At 42.3% G+C, this 19,319-nt stretch overlaps 2 protein-coding genes across 8 annotated transcripts in view; one reads left to right on the forward strand and one right to left on the reverse strand.

The window, feature by feature from the left end:
• The window catches only part of LOC114922082 (NLR family CARD domain-containing protein 3-like), a 231,287-nt gene extending 226,044 nt beyond the window's left edge, over positions 1 to 5,243 (forward strand). For all 7 annotated transcript variants that reach the window (XM_065954446.1, XM_065954453.1, XM_065954449.1 and 4 more), the window contains one exon: positions 3,583 to 5,243. In XM_065954446.1, the coding sequence (XP_065810518.1) occupies positions 3,583 to 3,595 (13 nt within the window). In that variant the 3' untranslated portion in view covers positions 3,596 to 5,243. The remainder of the gene's footprint in view (positions 1 to 3,582) is intronic.
• Positions 5,244 to 11,020: 5,777 nt separating this feature from the next.
• LOC109976247 (uncharacterized) lies at positions 11,021 to 18,298 on the reverse strand. The gene is made up of 2 exons (XM_065953381.1): positions 16,593 to 18,298; positions 11,021 to 13,084 (listed from the first exon to the last, which is right to left on the reverse strand). The coding sequence occupies exons 1-2, from the start codon at positions 18,260 to 18,262 to the stop codon at positions 11,350 to 11,352; spliced, it is 3,405 nt and encodes a 1,134-aa protein (XP_065809453.1). The 5' UTR covers positions 18,263 to 18,298; the 3' UTR covers positions 11,021 to 11,349.
• Positions 18,299 to 19,319: the final 1,021 nt, after the last annotated feature.

The raw sequence follows: 19,319 nt of genomic DNA on the forward strand, positions 1-19,319 counted from the left end.
AGAGGGGGAAGAAGAAAGGGGGGGAGATTACTTCGTCCCACGTGGTCGCCCTTCCGATGGCACACACCTAACAAAGGCCTAAATGTGGCCTTAATGTCTAAAAGAGACTGAGTTCGGCCCTACACGATCTGTGTCTCTGAGGCGTCTGGATAGCCGCGAGTGTATAGATCTCTGTGCGTAATGGCGCGGTGGTGGAGTTGGTCTCCAGATGTACGTTTACACGGGAATATGTGTGTATGTTCGTAGAAGGGGAAATAAAAGAGAATAAAAGATATGTTGTGATGCGTGCCTGAAGAGGCCGGATCACAGTCCGACTCCCGCGCCACAACTCGGAGTAATTCCCTTCATTCACAGAAACAAACCAATGGCCGAATTCAAGTTAATACAGCTTACACTGGCCTTTCTGATCAGAAGAGTAATACCCGGTTATAACGCTGTTACGCTAAACACATATAGGACGCAGCGGTCCGAAACAACAACAAGAGTTTTAAACAGTTAAAACTCAGGACGCAGCGGTCCAACAAAGATAAAAATTACAGTTTCTGCTTCGATCAACAATTGTTAAAAACACTCTCTAAAGCTAATTCTGCCCAGACCTAATTAAGCCTCACTTGTGAATCGCTTTGTCTGCGATTGGTGAAAGGAAAAGAGTCCGGCGATGGAGCAGATCTTCTGTCCGTCCTGGTGCAGAGGCGTCTGATGGCGGCGAGGGTCCCTTACGGCGAGAGCGGCTTCGTTGGTTCTCCGTTGAGTGGAAAGATGTCCTTTGATGTCCTTTCGTTGCAGGACGGAATAAGACTGTTATCTTTCTGATAATCTGTTATAGTCTGACGCTCTCCGAGAAACTGAGATGCGTTCACTGGACAATCCGAGCTCGGAATTTAGAACACTGCCGGCCGCGGATTACCTGCGCGCCAAAAACTTAAAACAAAGTAAGATTGTTGCAGGAAACAGGAGATAAGCTTGTGTCTCCGAACACTTGAAGTCAGCGCGTGGAAAGAGAAAGAACAATGGAAGTCTTGGAGCTTTGTAGCCTGGCCTGCTCCATGGGGGGTCTACCTCAGGTCCCCTCCAATGAGGAGAGAGAGGTTCCGGTCCCCCCTTACTTCACGCGTAGGTGTGAAGTACCGCAGGGATTAAGAGTCCTTTTAGGCCTCTTTGTGATCTCAGTGAATAACTCAAATGAGGCTTTTACAGAGGTGCAGGCCCAAGTCCATTGTTTGACTGTCCTAAGCCTGTGTGGCCCAACATAAGTAAGAACATTCCCACACAAAGAGTGGAGTTCATCAACTTGTTCTTTTATTTAGAAATGTGAGTAAATATAAGCACAGCTCTGAGCATGCTCACACACAGAATCTAGAGGTAGAACATTTAAACTACAAATAAAAAGCACCACGAGTGTCACAGCACGCTAGAATCCATCTCAACTGTAAAGTTCTGTGTGTTTTTGTGACCACAGCTCTGCTCAAACTTGAAAAACTGCTTGATCAACTGCTGAAGGATGCAAAGGACAACTCAATTCTTCTCATTCTTAGATTTTTATTTTCTTGAAGATGGTTTTGGGTTTGATGGTTTCAATGGATGTAAACAGAATGATGGAATATGAGGGAATCGAATAGGTTGATAACCTTCAAGATAAACAGAAAAGACATGCATTAGTCTCAAATAAATTCTAATACACATTTTCTCTCAAAGTTTTCCTAAAGAATACGTTTTACCGTTACTTGGTTCTCAAACAAACAAAGTTTCAACAAAATACATAAGCTTAAATTAGCTAGCCAAAATTGTCCAACTTAAACTGCATTTCACTCACTAACTCAACCAAACTTTCATGGAGAAGCATGACCTCAACACATCATCCACATTCAAAGTTGTTTTTCCTACCAGTTGCATCTTCTGATTGATCGGGAGTTGTGGTCGTGCCCTGTTTCCAGGGGCAGGTGAGAGGGCCAACTGAGCTACCGCCAAACATTTCATGCCATGCTTTTCCAATGGGTGTGCAGGTGAATATGGTCCCTCTAGGAGCACGTTCCAAGATTTTGGGTTCCACCAACTTATTTTGCATGTGGTCGCCCTCTGCAGTTTTTTTCATTCAAAACACAAAATAAGTGATTTTGTGTGGTTTGAAACAGACCCGTTTCCTAATTGGTCTGAAAACTTTAAAAAGTCTGCTGTGACAGGCGTTACTTTGAAATGTTACATCATGGCTGGTTTTGCATTATTAGATGATTTGGTGAAGCGTGCGCTCTGCAGTAAGTTCAAAAGAGCGCACTGATCCGTTTGGTCCAGCTTGTTCTGTTGGGAGAGTGTCACTGTTTAATTATTCCCCCAGAGAGAGCTGTGCCCCCGACCACGCTGTAAATGTTCAAGGGTGAAATTGTGGAGCAGATACTTCTCGCTTTTGTGCCGTGATGCGTTGTTATTGTTTGCACTGAACTTATTACCAAACTTCATCTTGGTGTTTTCTCCTCTGACCTGTCACCTTCTCTCATGCAGCATTTGTTCTTTTGTTAGTAACTTCAACTAATCATTTATCTGGGTCACTTAGTGCAAGAGTTACTAACCTTATTTTATCTCTTTATTTATTTATCTCTTTATTTATTTCCCTTTTTTATTCAACCTCTTCCACTTCCATTCCTGTTGTTATGAAGCTCCTTTTCTTTGCTCTCGTAGTCATTATTCCGACGAGGTAAATATATTCAGGTGGTTTTTAAAGAGGTGTGTTGTTACCATAAATGGTTAATTGGAGGCGTTTCTGAATGTAAATGTCCCCGAACGTGTGCGAGCCTGCTGGTTAAGAACATGGGATTTATCAACACTGATTACCTCCCGATGTTCTTAACCAGCAGGCTCGTGCACGTTCACGTAACTTACGTGGAAGTCGAGTTAAAACTCAGAACATCAGCATTACAATAATGCTCATTAATCTCTCTCTCATTTCTAGACATTACACGCCCACTTAACTTCTGAGCAGGACTGAAGTCCCTGCTGCTCTTCATACTGGATCTTCTGTATCACTGATAATCAGAATAATCATGATAATGATGATATTACATGATCAGAATAATAATAATAACTTTATTTATATAGCACCTTTTAAAAACACAGGTTTACAAAGTGCTTTGACAAACAGCAAAAACAAGAACAAACTAAACCAAACAAAGAAAAGAAAGAAAAGAAAAGAAAGAAAGAAGAAAATAAAATAAAAATAGTAAAACCAGTAAGAAAAGACATTAAGAAGACGACCTCACATGAAAGCAAGTCTGTAAAAGTATGTTTTAAGAAGGGATTCAAAAGAATTGAGGGAGTCTGCGAGTCTTATCTCCTCAGGGAGGTCGTTCCAAAGTCGAGGGGCCCTGACTGAAAAGGCCCGGTCACCTTTAGTTTTAAGTCTCGACTTTGGAACGACCAGGAGGCCCCCACCTGAGGATCTAAGACTGCGGGCTGGCTCATATGGTGTCAGCAGCTCTGTTACATAGCTTGGAGCGAGCCCCGTCTGTGTTTATCATGAATAATATAAAGAATCATCATGAAGTCTCTCTCAGAGTGTAATCTCTCATTTATGTCTTTTTATATCAACAGCTGGAGGTTGTGAGTCTTTAAAGAGAGGATCCTGCTGATCACAGAGCTGGAAGCAGCAGCTGGTGTGTTGGTGAGTCTTTAACTGGGCTGTGTTACTGGGAGACTGACGGACCAATCACAGCGCAGATGACTCTCAGTGCTGCAGTCTGAGCTGCTCTGAGATCAGCTCCACCGTCACACACAGGACCATGACCTCGGACATTTTTCTATTCTCATATTCTGAATTTAAACTGCTTCATGACTCAACGACCGAAGATGAACTCTTTGATTTGTATATAAATGTTTCTGTTGCAGCGCCACCCTGTGGACATGTGTAGTGGTGCAGGTTATTCATTGACTCATATTCACAGATAACAGTAGAAGTTGATTCCAGCTGTGCAAGTTAAAGTGTGAAGTTCTGCTTTTAACCACGAGTCGTTGGTCGTCTGATAATAAATCAGTCGTCTCTTTGTTGGATCAAAACAAAGAGGAGGCTTCACTGAGTTTTTAAAAGAACTACAAACAGGATGTCTGGATCCAGGTGCAGAGTCAGCACCTGAATATTTGATGTAATATGAGATGATATAAAAAGAGTTGAATAACATGCAGACTCAATCATTGATATTCATTCATCATGTCAGGGTAACAACGGACACGTTATCAAACTATCTTTATTTTTAACTTCTGATGTTTATTACACTTTGATGTTTGAACCTTCTGTTTTTATTATCTCAGGATTTTAAATAGAAATAAATTCAATCTGTGGAGGGTTTTATTTGAATAATAATTCATGTTTAGGTTCTGTTGCTGCTATCACTGCTTTCTGCCAGCAGGTGTCACTGTTTCCACAGTTTCCTCCCAGACTGATCGATCTGAAGAGATTATTTCTGTGTCAGGAAACACAAAGAAAAATAGATGATGCCAGCTTTTTTATTTGTTCTTATGTTTTTATATTTCATGTTCAAGTTTAATGTCTCTTTTTGTAATCACTGCCCCCTAGTGGACAGGAGTGTGGAGCGATCCAAAGGCAGAAAAAGAATCTTTGACTGGACTTCTGTAATGAAGTGAAGTGTGAAGGAAGTTGAGCTTTCTTTGAGTCTCTCTGTAGTTTGTAACTGAATACTTGGACTCTTCTTCACTTTAGAGGGATCCAACAAGAATTGACTTTTTTATATTAATTTTCAAGTCCAATTTATCAGCAAATAAATATTAATTAATCTGTTTTTTATGTGGGCAAAATATTAAATTCATAAAACTAAATGGCTGAACAAATAACCCTCCTTTTATAGTTTAAAACTACAGATTTGAAAAAGCCTGAACAGTAAAAGTGGTTTAGTTAATTGATTGATGGATGTTTGTGTTGTACAGTTATAATTATGTTCAATGTTTATAGTTGTCCTTATTGTTGATAAAAAGACGTGTAGATGTCTACAACATATTGAACATGTCTGTCCATGCATTTGATGTTCATGACTCTGTAATGGTAATTTCATCCAATAAAAAAGAAGTAAAGAAAAGTTGGATTTATCCTTGACTTATTTAGCCTTATTAGTGTTTTTGCTTTTATTATGTTAATATTTGATGTTATAACTTTTGTACATTGAGAGCACAGTTACTGAAGACAAATTCCTCGTGGTGTGTGTCTCAGCATACATGACCAATAAAGCTGATTCTGATTCTGATCTTTGCAATGAAAATGAAATGTTGCTTTAAAAACGAGACAAAAGCTCAGAGATGAACAGAAGCACCAGGCGTCAGGAGGTAGAGAAAAGGAAATAGCTTTACTATAAAGAAGGCGTCGCTAGCAGAAGTTGCAACATCTCATCATACACGCATACATGGTGAATATATTTATGCCATTTTCTGTTGAGTGTTGAGTTTACTGTTGCAATAAAAAACTATTCTTTACCAGATTTAATTGGGGTTTCAGTAACTTAAGCATAATGATAATATTCTTTATAAAATGGTCAGAAATAACAGGAAATGCACAGATTTCTGTCAAATAAGGTAATACAGACTCGTAGACTATACTGTTATACCCGGGTCGAACGTTTTCTACAGCATGTAAAGTCACCCCCCCCAAAGGCCCGTTCTGAGCCAGGAAAAACCCTGAGTAGGAGACCAGACATCACACACAGGACTTACAGGCTTTCAGTTTCCTCCCGGTGCAGACATCACAGGCCACATCTTCAGGTCCAGCATAGCAGTGATCAGCAGGAGCAGCTTGGAGTCCAGTCTTCTTCAGCTCCTCCACTAAAACTGCTAAAACAGTGTTTTTCACCAGGACAGGCCTTGTGTGAAGTCCTGCCTACACTGAGGGCAGCTGTAGATTGTCTTCTCATCCTCTTTATCCCAGTGGCTTTTAATACAGCTCATACAGTAACTGTGTCCACAGGGAACAGTCACCGGATCCTTCAGGAGATCCAGACAGATCGAACAAGAAATGGTCTCTCTGGTTGTCTGAGCTTTCTGGGCCATTTCAACTGTTTGAGGTTTCTCTCGTAGTCCTTCCAAGTCTTCTCTTGCTACTGCTTGTCATGTGTCGCTGCACTCAGTGATCACTCCTTTAAATCAGTGAAGCTCCTGATTGGTCTGGGTTATAAGTCTGAGGTGCCCCCATGAAGGAGGGGTTTTCTCTCTCAACAGGAGTGTCACTGCCCCTGTCATTAAGCAACATTTTGTAACACATTTTTAATTATACAACTACATGTGGAATAATTTCATTAACGTTCACTTTCACAGATGATAACTACGAGCCTCCAATGAATCTTTATCAACATCGTATTAAAAAAAACCATTAGAAGTGAAGTTGATGTTGTAGCATGCAGATGATCAAAGGAGACATCATTTCCAGTTAATGAAAGTGTAGCCGGTCTGTCCTGACACTCCGTATGCTACTATAATGTCTCTGCGTTGTGTTGTGCATGATGAGACGAGGACCAAAAACTTAAACTTGTAAAATAAAATACATTCAGCACAGCAACTTCATACGACTGGGCTTCAACATGCACACCTCTCCTCAGCGGGGTCTCAGGCCGTCTGACACAATGCATACGGGTGTGCTGTGACCTTCTTTTATAAACGAGAACAAAAACTAAATAAAAAGTATAAATTGTATTTCAGCTTATTTCTTACTCAACAGTGGCAATTTTGTGTTTTTGTCAAAACCGAAAATGTACAGCTAAACTAATCTTCTTATACTGTACACTTCACGTTATATTAAAATAACAAAATAATTTGTGATCAAATATATCTGGAAACAACAAGAACAAAGAAAGAGCTCACATACCTGTGTAAAATAAAATACATTCAGTACAGCAACTTCATACGACTGGGCTTCAACATGCACACCTTTAAAGGGAAGGAGAAACCACACGGATGCTCTAGTTCGCCTGATTAGCATATACAAACTAAGTGCTGTACGACAAATAAAACTCTTCAAATACATTAACCAACAGTTAACATGTTATTAAAACATCTGTGAGCCTAACGAAGTATAGTTGAACCACTATTTAGCATGTTTTCCCCGTGTTTTAACACAGGGAAGCACACAACAGCACGCCCCCACAGAAGACCACCCCCCCTCCCCACGACCAGACCCTGTGCCTGACTGCAGCCAGCATGAAGAGAACCTTCTCCAAGATCAACACCCGCAAGGCTGCAGGTCCAGACAACATTCCTGGCCGTGTGCTGAAGGACTGTGCAGAGGAGCTCAAAGATGTCTTCACAGACATTTTCAACGCTGCTCTGAGTCAGGCTGTTGTTCCGTCGTGCTTCAAAGCCACCACCATCATACCCGTTCCAAAGAAGCCCTCACCATCCACTTTCAATGACTATCGACCCGTTGCACTGACCCCCATCGCCATGAAGTGCTTTGAAAGGTTAGTCATGGCCCACATCAAATCCACCCTCCCCGCCACCCTGGACCCCTACCAGTTTGCATACCGAGGTAACAGATCCACCGAGGATGCCATCTGTTCTGCGCTTCACCCAGCCCTCACCCACCTGGACACCAAAAACTCATACGTCAGAATGCTGTTCATAGACTTCAGTTCAGCATTCAACACCATCATCCCTCATCAGCTGATCAGAAAACTGGACCAGCTGGGGCTCAGCACTTCCCTGTGCAACTGGCTGCTGGACTTCCTCAGCGAGAGGCCTCAGACAGCGCGGGTCGACGGCAGCACATCAAAAACCATCGTCATGAGCACTGGGGCCCCCCAGGATTGTGTGCTCAGCCCCCTGCTCTTCACGCTGCTGACCCACGACTGTGCTCCATCCTTCAGCAGCAACCACATTGTGAAGTTCGCGGACGACACAACAGTGGTTGGTCTCATCACTACAGGATGGAGGTCAGCCAACTGGCCACGTGGTGCAGAGACAACAACCTCTTCCTGAACGTCGACAAGACCAAGGAGGTTGTTGTCGACTTCCGGAGAGTCCCCACTCCTAAACCCCCACTGACCATCGACGGTGCTGCTGTGGAGTGAGTGAGCAGCACCAAGTTCCTGGGGGTTCACATCAGTGAGGATCTCTCCTGGACAACCAACACCACATCACTGGCCAAGAAGTCCCAGCAGCGCCTCTACTTCCTCCGCAAGCTGAGGAGAGCACGAGCCCCCCCATCCATCATGTGCTCCTTCTACAGAGGCACCATCGAGAGCATCCTGACCAGCTGCATCACTGTGTGGCTTGGGAGCTGCACTGCTGCCAACCGCAAGACCCTGCAGCGCACAGTGAAGGCTGCTGAACGGATTATCGGTGTCCCACTCCCCTCTCTTCTGGACCTTTACAGTACCTGCCTCACCCGCAAAGCAACCAGCATTGTGCGTGACCCCACCCACCCCTCACACAGCCTCTTCAGCCTCCTGCCATCGGGGAAATGGTACCGCAGCCTGCGGGCCGGCTCCACCAGACTGGGAAACAGCTTCTTCCACCAAGCTGTCAGGAAGCTTAACTCTCTCCCCTCTCTTCCTTCCCTCCCCTCTGCCCCCATGAACACTGGACATTGAAACCCCCTCCCGTTTTCCACCAAGAACTCTGGACTAATAACTCTGAAGCTAACATCTCAAAAGTACACTCAGTTTACTGCACATTGCACATACTGCACAAGTTCACTTTTTCTTTAAATTTTATTGTATTTTACTTCCTACCTTTTGCACAATCTAGGATTTATACCTTTGCACAATTTAGAATTTATTACTGTAAATATTATTTATCTTATTTTTACCTCATTTTATTTATCTATTTTTACCTTATCTTATTTTACCTTATTTTGGTTGTATTGCACCAAAATAAAAAACGGAGACAAACGAAATTTCGATTCCACTGTATGTTTGGCATATTTTGAACTTGACAATAAAGTTGACTTTGACTTTGACTTTGACTAGCATGTTTTCCCCGTGTTTTAACACTTTATGAACTGGGGCACATGAAAACACTCGCCTCTCCTGAGCGGGGTCTCAGGCCGTCTGAGGAGAGAAGCGCAAATCTACAGGATGTGACATCATCACAGCAGACTGCCAAAACAAACTCCAAAATAAAATACAAAAGTGCATACAAAAATATTCATATTTGAAAAATATGACAAAATGTAAATTTGACTTAAAGGACAGACTTTTGGTGAATTATAAATAATTTTGACAAAGCATTTTAACACACCTGTTACAAAAGCATCTCAATAACTGTCGTATCTGGTATATTACAACAATCGTGTGGTTGTAATATAACTGCAGAACACAACTGAGAGAGTTTAAAATATGCCTTCCAGTCGTTGTTCTGGACTCAACTTTATTTATAGAGCACTTCACACACAACACAGTTGATCCAAAGTGCTGAACAGATAGAAAGAACAAAGCATTAGAAAGTAACAGTTATGAACAGTGAACATAAGACTAACAATTTGTTGAAAATTGAACACAATTGAGTGTTAATATGTTTTGAGGCGAGTCTTTAAAACACTAATTGTGTGAGAGAGACGGATATTATGAAACGTAATCCTGGGAGCTCCTTACCTCTCTTAGGTTCCGCAGGATCGTTGGTGGACGGCCTGCCTGAACAACCAATCCCCCCACCACCTCATTGTTCCCTATCCCTCTTCCTGCATCTTATCCCATCTCCCCCTATCACATTTTCAAGCCCGCTCAGTTTTGGTCGATGGTTGTTCATCATGAGCCTGCAGCATTTGCCCAAGATTTCTGACTCTTAAAGGAAGTTTTTTCTTGCCCCTGTAACTTTTGCTAAATGTTTCTAAAGTGCTCATGGTGCATTATTTATTTTTTACTCATAGTTTTTCTTTTTATATCTATTTATATCTGCACCTTATTTTTATTTTTTATATGTAAATACATGCTGCTGTTTTTATCCTGCACTACAACGGGCCAAATGCTACGAAATTTCGTTCTTATCTGCACTGTAAAGTACAAGTTTGAATGACAATAAAGAAAGTCTAAGTCTAAGTCTAAGTTAACGTTAGGTCTTCGTAATATAGCAATAAGTAAGGTCTTTAAACTGCTTTTTTAAAAAGCACATTCACATTCGATGTTAGCGCTAGCCTCCTGGCTAAAATGATCTCCCTCCCCCTGACTCCCAAAAGCATTTGAAGCCGACTGAAATAAGTTTGATAAAAAGTTCTTGTTGGGGTCAAAAATGCCAGAGCCAGCTGCCTCTTTCTCTTCTTCTTTCTTTCCTGGCATGCTTACTCTGTGCAGATCCTGGAATGACTCTACTGATTACAACATAACAGTGAAGTTCACTGAGCCACGCTCATGTCCTAACATAACAGGAAAAAGGCTCATACCACTTTAAGAAACAGGTTTCATTTTACTGGAGCAACTTAAATAAAATGAGTGTTTTTGTTGCTTTAAGAAGCCATAGTGAATATTTAGCCGTAAAATGAAATTTGGTCACTTTTGCTTTAAATTAGGATGGACTATGTTTTTTTTTTGCTAACCTCCATGGACCCTGGGACTGGGCCCCCCTTATGGGCGGCCTTGCACATGCATGTGAGTGCTGTGACAAAGACAGACCACACTCGTTATTGATGATTGTGATGCAAACCCTCCTTGATGGACCCCAACAAGCTGTGGATGAAAGAGTGATTACTGCACCCTCTGAGACTGAAAAGACCCTGAGACTGGAAGAGTACAGCCGTTTGAAAACTTCAGCTTGTACAAAGGAAGCACCCTCCCCTCTCCTTATTCTAATTCTTCTTGTCTTGCAGTCTACACCTCAACAAATAAGCCATCAAATGAGCTTCAAGCAACAATAACTAACTATCCAGAAAGACAAGGCACAAAATGTCGCCCCTGAGAATCACTGTTAAATGATGAGAAGTTAATTTCTTATACTTAAAGTTAATGTGCCTGAAAAGTTATCTTTGAGTGAAATAGGTTTGTTCATGCAGCTTTGAAAATCATTGTCAGGGAATCCATGATGGAAAAAAAGAGACACGTTTGAAATATACAATTCTTTATTCTGCAGTCAATCAGGCAACGAACTATAGAAGAACAGGTACAGCAGTTAGAAACAACTCAAAGAGACAAATGGCTCCTGCAGCATATTGTATACACACATACCATTTTGGTTTTGATTGAAAAAAAGAAAGAAAAACAAAGCCACCTGTGACAAGATATCACAAAATGCTTAATTTAAAGGGGACACAACCTATCCCCCACCCCTTGATTTGGAGTCCAGAGAACTGAAAGCTGTTAGAGACACATCATGAACAAAACTGAATGCAGCATTATGTTTGGGCTAAATTGACTTGTCCTGTCAAATTTCTCTCATCTAGGTCAGCTGACAGAACTCAGCAGAGGCTCCATTATAACCACTAAACCACAGTCCGGCATGTAGAGGCTGACTGAATGTGGTCTGGACTCTGTGAAGGAGGGTCATGGTTTTAGAGATGCTGTAGAAGGACAGAATACCTGCTCTGTGATCCAGGTACACTCCTACTCTGGAGGCAAGAGGGCCTGAGATTAGAGTTTTGTCTCCGTTATGTATGAATTTATAACTATTGCTGCAGTTGCACTCTAACAACCACGACTCTTTGTTGAATCCAAATGCACATTCGTTCATGGAGCCTTCTCTGCCGATGTCCCTGTATGACACGGCTAGATTTACTCGTTTCATTCTCCATTCCACTTCCCAGTAACACCGTCCAGTCAGACTCTCTTTACTCAGGGCCTGACGCCATCGGATGAATCTGTCCGGGTGGCTGGGATAAGGCTGCTCCTCTCTCGTCATCAGTGTTGCTTTCCTGTTCCCCTCCGACAGTAACAGCTGTGTGTTTACAGTGTTCGGATCCAGTGTGATGTCCTGTGCATACTGCAGGAACTCAGCTCTGGTCTTGGGCTCTGGTTCTGACAGTAAAACATCCCCTTCAGTCACTATCTGTGAGATGTTTGTCCATTTCTCTCTCAGGACGTCCTGTAGTTTATCTCTGACTTCTGACACAGCCGCTGTCACGTCCTCAAAAAACCTCAGAGGACGGATCTTGATGCTGGATGATGGTGTAGATTCACTGAGTGGTGACAGTGAGGGGTAGTCGTGTAGAAACTGGTTGTGATCTTCTGTGTGTGAGAGCTTCTCCAGTTCAGCGTCTTTCCTCTTCAGCTCAGTGATCTCCTGCTCCAGCTTCTCCTGAAGCTCTCTGACTCGACTCACTTCAGTTTGCTGCTGGGATCTGACCTGCTGCTTCACATCAGAGCGTCTTTTCTCCATGAGACGGATCAGCTCAGTGAAGATCTTCTCACTGTTCCCCACTGTTTTATTAGCAGACCGGTTTATAGCCTCCACCTCCTGTTGGAGCAGCTTCTTGACTTTCTTACTGTCCTGGATTCTCTGCTGGATGTTTTGTCGACTCACCTTGAGCTCTCTCTGCCTCTCACTCCTTTCTGCTGCAGCTGAGACTGTGTCATGACCTTTGTGTTCGTCCACAGAGCAGAGATAACAGATAGACTGCTGATCAGTCCGACAAAATACTTTCATCTCCTCATCATGACGAGAGCAGACGTTCTCCTGGAGCTTCTTGGAGGGCTCCACTAGCTTGTGTTTCTTTAATGGAGCTGCTTCAAAATGAGACTGGAGGTGTTTCTCACAGTAAGAGGCCAGACACTGCAGACAGGACTTACAGGCTTTCAGTTTCCTCCCGGTGCAGACGTCACAGGCCACATCATCAAGTCCAGCATAGCAGTGATCAGCAGGAGCAGCTTGGAGTCGAGTCTTCTTCAGCTCCTCCACTAAATCTGCCAACGTGGTGTTTTTCCTCAGGACAGGCCTCGGTGTGAAGGTCTGCCTACATCGAGGGCAGCTGTAGATTGTATTCTCATCCTCTTTATCCCAGTGGCTTTTAATACAGTTCATACAGTAACTATGTCCACAGGGAATAGCAACCGGATCCTTCAGGAGATCCAGACAGATCGAACAAGAGAAGGCCTCCCGGTCTAGTTGAACTCCTTTCTGCGCCATTTCTCCTCTCTGTAACGACGACTGTCTGAATTTCACTTCCTTTGAAATTAAACTAGTTTAACCTCTGATCTACACAGCATGTGTTTGTTCAGTGTCTGCTCTTGCACCATCCCACATGTTGGTTACACCCATCCTCAAACTGTAGATCTAAAGGGAGAGAACAAGAAAATAAACGTCAGAGTGGAGCTGGCTGAGTCTGATAGCAGGAAGAAGAGGGAGGGGTTAACAAGCTCTGACTCATGTTTCATTACTCTGACAGGGCAGATTCTCAACATGAATACATAACCTCTCTCTGTTGCATGGAAGCAAACTCTATAAGCAAGCATGTAAAAAACTCTAGTCACACATTTCTTAACATGTAAAAAGAAGTGAATAAAACACAGAGAATAACTGAACATGTTTCTACAACTACTGTCAGAATGGAGCTACCTGTGAACACCAGCATTACAAGCTGTCAAAATCTGAGACACCACAGGGAGGGGTCAGAGTTCCACTGAACTTCACCAGCATTAGAAGAGGTGTTTTCACATACTGGATTAAATACACTGACCTGACCTTTATTTCTTGTTTATGACTATCAGATGGTCAAACTGATGATTGAAGCAGATCATTGATATTGTCTTTAGACATACTTCACCTCAGATTGAAGTCATAATCCTGTTTCAAATACAAACCTACTGATTCCTACTGCTGCTTTAATTTACAAAGCCTCCCCTTGCAAAAGTCAGTTTGATTACAAGTAATGGAAGAATTTGGATATGTAGTAGAAGTAGTACACCGACCAAAAATACCTCTGTGTCCTTTTGTCACTGCTCATTTGCTGATCCAGGCTGCACGGGGTTGGGGAGCTCACTTGTTGGTTACACACCATCGTGCACTCGTATATGAATGAAGGAGAGGGAACAAGGAAATGTGTGCACAGAGTGGAGTTGAGCAATAGGGAGGGGTTACCATGCTGCCCTCACGCATGTGATGAATTCTCTTAAAGGGACAGTGTGAGTCTGTCAGTCTGAGTTTTAAACGGCAGTGAAGATTTAAACACAACATTGAACAACCACATGATGTTTTTAAATAACTTACAGCTCACAATAGTTGATGCAAACATTGAGAATATTCATTTTTGGTTTCCTCTGCAATTTACAGTTTCATATAGCTATTTTGTATTACTGAAAAAAGTTTGTAGTTATGTTGCAACAGGGAACAAAATAAATAGAGCATTCATTATGAGGTATGTTCATATTCTGGCTGAAGCTGGTTAAGTGTCCCTTCTCAGGTCAGCGGTTACACTAATGTGGGAAGGCAGTTTGAAGTGGGCACCTGCAATACAGGGCTGTAAAAATCTGAGAAACCACAAGGAGGCGTCAGAGTGTCACTGAACTTCACCACCATGAGGAAATGTGTCAATAACCTTTATAAATGTGAACTTTGAATAAATGGTTTATATGAAAGCATAATATGTCAAGTCATTGGGTGTGCTTTTATATTCAATGTTTCCTTGACTTGAAAAGGGCTGGAAGATCGCAGAGGACGCTTCACAACTCAAACTCCTTTCCATGGATATCATTTTCCAATGCATTTATTGTTACAAATGTACTTTTCAATCCATCAGGAGCTTAGCAGGTTGTAAACATTTAAAACATAAAAAGACAAACATGTTTATCAACAAAAGTCTTCAAGAAAATCAAACATGCTAAATCAATTCAGTCTCAAATGATTAAACATGCATTAGCATCCTTACATTTCTTATTTCAATTTGAACACCAAACGAAAACAAATCAGAAAACTCAGTTAATATAACAATTAAATTAATCTGAATTGTAGAAATTTTTCAGTTCTTTATATTTTCTTTACAATTTTAACAAAGTCAGAGTTACATTTGTTCAACATTAATTATCATTTAAACTTCTAAATTACTTGTTCCATGTCAACACTAAATACTGTAAAATCCGAAATCTATTTTAGTGACTTAAATTAAACCCAATTTAGGCATTAATTGTTCCAATTGAAATATAGACATAAATGTACACTAGCTTTAATAAACCAAGACGAATGAACAGCACCTCTGATAAATGAATCACAATCATAACAAGTAGAACAATGTTTAACCCTCTAACTTTACAACAACCAATATAATGTTCAAAAATCAATGCAGAGAATCTGACACCAAACCTAAACTATCATGTTGTCTCTCACAGACTAATCAATCAATTACCTACACAGCCTGCTGCACTGTCAATCAAGGATTACATCAGAATATGCATCACTATATGAACTAAACAGGGCAGATTTAACACATGTAAACATGCTAAACAGAGAATAAACAAAGAACACAACACATTTAGCAACAGCATCTGTGCTGTTTTCCTTACACTGATTTGATCCTGAAAGTGTCTCAGCCACTCTCCTCACTGCTCCTCTCACCTCACTCCTCCTCTCCCCTCACTCCTTCTCTCCCCTCACTCCTTCTCTCACCTCACTCCTCCTCTCACCTCACTCCTCCTCTCCCCTCACTCCTCCTCTCACCTCACTCCTCCTCTCCCCTCACTCCTTCTCTCCCCTCACTCCTTCTCTCACCTCACTCCTCCTCTCCCCTCACTCCTCCTCTCCCCTCACTCCTCCTCTCACCTCACTCCTCCTCTCCCCTCACTCCTCCTCTCCCCTCACTCCTTCTCTCACCTCACTCCTCCTCTCCCCTCACTCCTCCTCTCCCCTCACTCCTTCTCTCACCTCACTCCTCCTCTCCCCTCACTCCTTCTCTCACCTCACTCCTTCTCTCACCTCACTCCTCCTCTCACTTCACTCCTTCTCTCACCTCACTCCTCCTCTCCCCTCACTCCTCCTCTCACCTCACAAAATAAACAAAATTACATATGAACCAGTAAATACACTTTTAAACATATTGAAAATGTATTTTTGTCCTTTGATTTTAACAAAACAATGGGCTTTTCTCATCATTGGGGGGTTTGTAGACAGACTAGAGACACATGTTAGTGTTAGAGAAACATGGTTAAGTGTATTTTACATGTGACCTTTAACATTATTAATAATAATAATAATAATAATAATAATACCATAACGCTTCTCTGAATACTCTAAGACACCTAAAAAAGAAAACCAACAAAACAAAACAAAGAAGAAATAATCTAAGAGAAGGAGGAAACTTCTGTTTACCTTATTCTTTTGAAGACGAGTTTTAGAAGCAAACAGGTCAGGATGAAGCAAATGGAGAGGAGAGAGAGGGGGTCGTGTGTGTGTGTGTGTGTGTGTGTGTGTGTGTGTGTGTGTGTGTGTGTGTGTAAAGGTGAGAGGTTAACAGAATGTCTATACGCAGGTCCATGTCTGCTGTGGTGCAAGGAAAACTAGGGGGCTCAAAGAGACAGGTCAGAGGAAGGTCCCATGTCCACATATGATATTGAAATCTATGAAATACAGAAATGTGGCTTTCCTGGTGTCGTCAAAGTACCGTAGTATGTGCAGTGAAGAAAAGTATAATCAGCTTTCTTTAGAAACATGGAAAAAAAACACAGATGTTAACACATTGTCCCCTAATGACTTCTGTCTACTTCAGCTTACACAACTCAGCAGAGTCTTTAACGTTATGAAACCTGAGTCCAGCATGTAGAGGCTGAGTGAATGTGGTCTGGATTCTGTGGAGGAGAGTCATGGTTTCAGAGATGCTGTAGAAGGACAGAATACCTGCTCTGTGATCCAGGTACACTCCAACTCTGGAGGACTGAGGACCTGAGACAGGAGTGCTGACATTGTTGTACCAAAAGTTATAACTGTTGTTGTAACAATCTAACGCCCAAGATTTGTCATTACGTCCAAACACAAATTCATATGAGTCCCCTGCTCTGCTGATATTCTTGTATGAGACTGCTACATGAACTCTTCTTCCTCTCAACTCAACTTCCCAGTAACAACGTCCAGTCAGACTCTCTTTACTCAGGACCTGAAAAAATCCACTGAATCTGTCTGGATGACTAGAATAAGACTGTTGTTCTGTCATTACTGTTACTTTTCTGTTTCCATCAGATAATAACAGCTGTGTGCGTGCTGTGTTTGGATCCAGTGTGATGTCACATGAATATTTTAAGAACTCAGCTCTGGTCTTGGGCTCTGGTTCTGGTTCTGACAGTAAAACATCCACTTCACTCACTGTCTGTGAGATGTTTGTCCATTTCTCTCTCAGGACGTCCTGTAGCTTATCTCTGACTTCTGACACAGCCGCTGTCACATCCTCAAAGTACCTCAGAGGACGGATCTTGATGCTGGATGAGTGTGTAGATTCACTGAGTGGTGACAGTGAGGGGTAGTCGTGTAGAAACTGGTTGTGATCTTCTGTGTGTGAGAGCTTCTCCAGTTCAGCGTCTTTCCTCTTGATCTCCTGCTCCAGCTTCTCCTGAAGCTCTCTGACTCGACTCACTTCAGTTTGCTGCTGGGATCTGACCTGCTGCTTCACATCAGAGCTTCTTTTCTCCATGAGACGGATCAGCTCAGTGAAGATCTTCTCACTGTTCCCCACTGTTTTATTAGCAGACCGGTTTATAGCCTCCACCTCCTGTTGAAGCAGCTTCTTGACTTTCTTACTGTCCTGGATTCTCTGCTGGATGTTTTGTCGACTCACCTTGAGCTCTCTCTGCCTCTCGCTCCTTTCTGCTGCAGCTGAGACTGTGTCGTGACCTTTGTGTTCGTCTATCAAACAGAGTTGACAGATAGACTGCTGATCAGTCCGACAAAATACTTTCATCTCCTCATTATGACGAGAGCAGACGTTCTCCTGGAGCTTCTTGGAGGGCTCCACTAGCTTGTGTTTTGCAGAAGCAGGTGAATCATAATGAGGCTGAAGATGTTTCTCACAAAATGAGATCAAACACTGCAGGCAGGACTTACAGGCTTTCAGTTTCCTCCCAGTGCAGACATCACAGGCCATGTCTTCAGGTCCAGCATAGCAGTCATCAGCAGGAGCAGCTTGGAGTCCAGTCTTCTTTAGCTCCTCCACTAAAACTGCTAACATGGTGTTCTTCCTCAGGACAGGCCTCGGTGTGAAGTCCTGTCTGCACTGAGGGCAGCTGTAGATTGTCTTCTCATCCTCTTTATCCCAGTGGCTTTTAATACAGTTTATGCAGTAACTATGTCCACAGGGAACAGTCACTGGATCCTTCAGGAGATCCAGACAGATTGAACAACAAAGGGTTTCCTGGTCCAGCTGAGCTCCTTTTTGCGTCATTTCTCCTCTCAGTAACAACAACTGTCTGAGTTTCACTTGCTTAGAAATCAATAGTTTCACCTCTGATCTACACAGCATGTGTTTGTTCAGTGTACATCAGCTCTTGCTGGTTACACCCATCCTCAAACTGTGTTTGGATCAGCGCTTCTGAGAAAAAGTTAGCCAAAAGTGCACTACCACACTTGTCATGGGGATTCCACAATCCTCGTCGGTTATTACTAAGTACACATCAACCATACAATGCCCTGTTGTTATGGCAACTATTTTATCATACATGAGCAACAGAGCGTCCACACGAACCCTCACATGACTGTTGAGTTGAGAGGCAAAAGAAAAGTAGGAGCTCAGTTACAGGCATCCATCCATAGCAGAATTTGTGTTATTTTGGTGAAGCCAAATAAATAATTAAATGAAACCAGAAATTCACTTTTGTGCAACATTTTCTTATTCGCTTATACATGCTGCTTGTCGATTGTTGTATGATAGCAACATCACTTTCAAGACTGACATTCAACCAAGACAGAAGCAGCTACCTTATATATTGTTTTCAGCCGGTCTCTGACTGGCCCTTGAATTTCTCCCTTGATTTCTAGCCTCGTGGTTTTACTAAATCCACCAACAACAGCACTGGAAGCTTTTTAGAATGAACACCACCCGCTACTACACAACACTTAAATAAAGCTGTCAAACATTGTAAGTCTCATATGTTCATCCAACCAAAAGCCCATTGTGTAAAATCAGCTTGAAAGGAGGTTAGCTTCTTTGAACCCAACACCACATAGTTCTGAAGCTGTAATCAACCTCGAGCAGCCGCTTCTGGTGATGGCTACATGGAGACAAGTTTGTTCCATGTGTCACACCATTCAAAGTAGAGTTTCCAGAGCTCCTGGGCAGCAGTCTGTTTGATGTTTCATGTTGCCCCTTCAAAGTTAAACAAGTGCACTGGGCTCCTATTTCAGTCAAGAATGTCATAACAGGAAGGTGGGAGTGGGGTTGACTGGAGCTTCTGTATTTTGTTAAACGTGAGGGTAGTTGACTTCATTCAAGGTTATCTGGC

This window comes from Labrus bergylta, chromosome 4 (genome assembly GCF_963930695.1).
Source record: "Labrus bergylta chromosome 4, fLabBer1.1, whole genome shotgun sequence".
NCBI lineage: Eukaryota > Metazoa > Chordata > Actinopteri > Labriformes > Labridae > Labrus > Labrus bergylta.

Excerpts from the sequence above, each read along its gene's own strand:
- LOC109976247 (XM_065953381.1), bottom strand. The coding sequence starts at position 18,262 with ATGACGCAAAAAGGAGCTCAGCTGGACCAGGAAACCCTTTGTTGTTCA. Across the intron at positions 13,085-16,592 it reads GAGTTGTGTAAGCTGAAGTA|TTTAATTTCAAAGGAAGTGA; the intron begins GACAGAAGTCAT and ends AGGTTAAACTAG.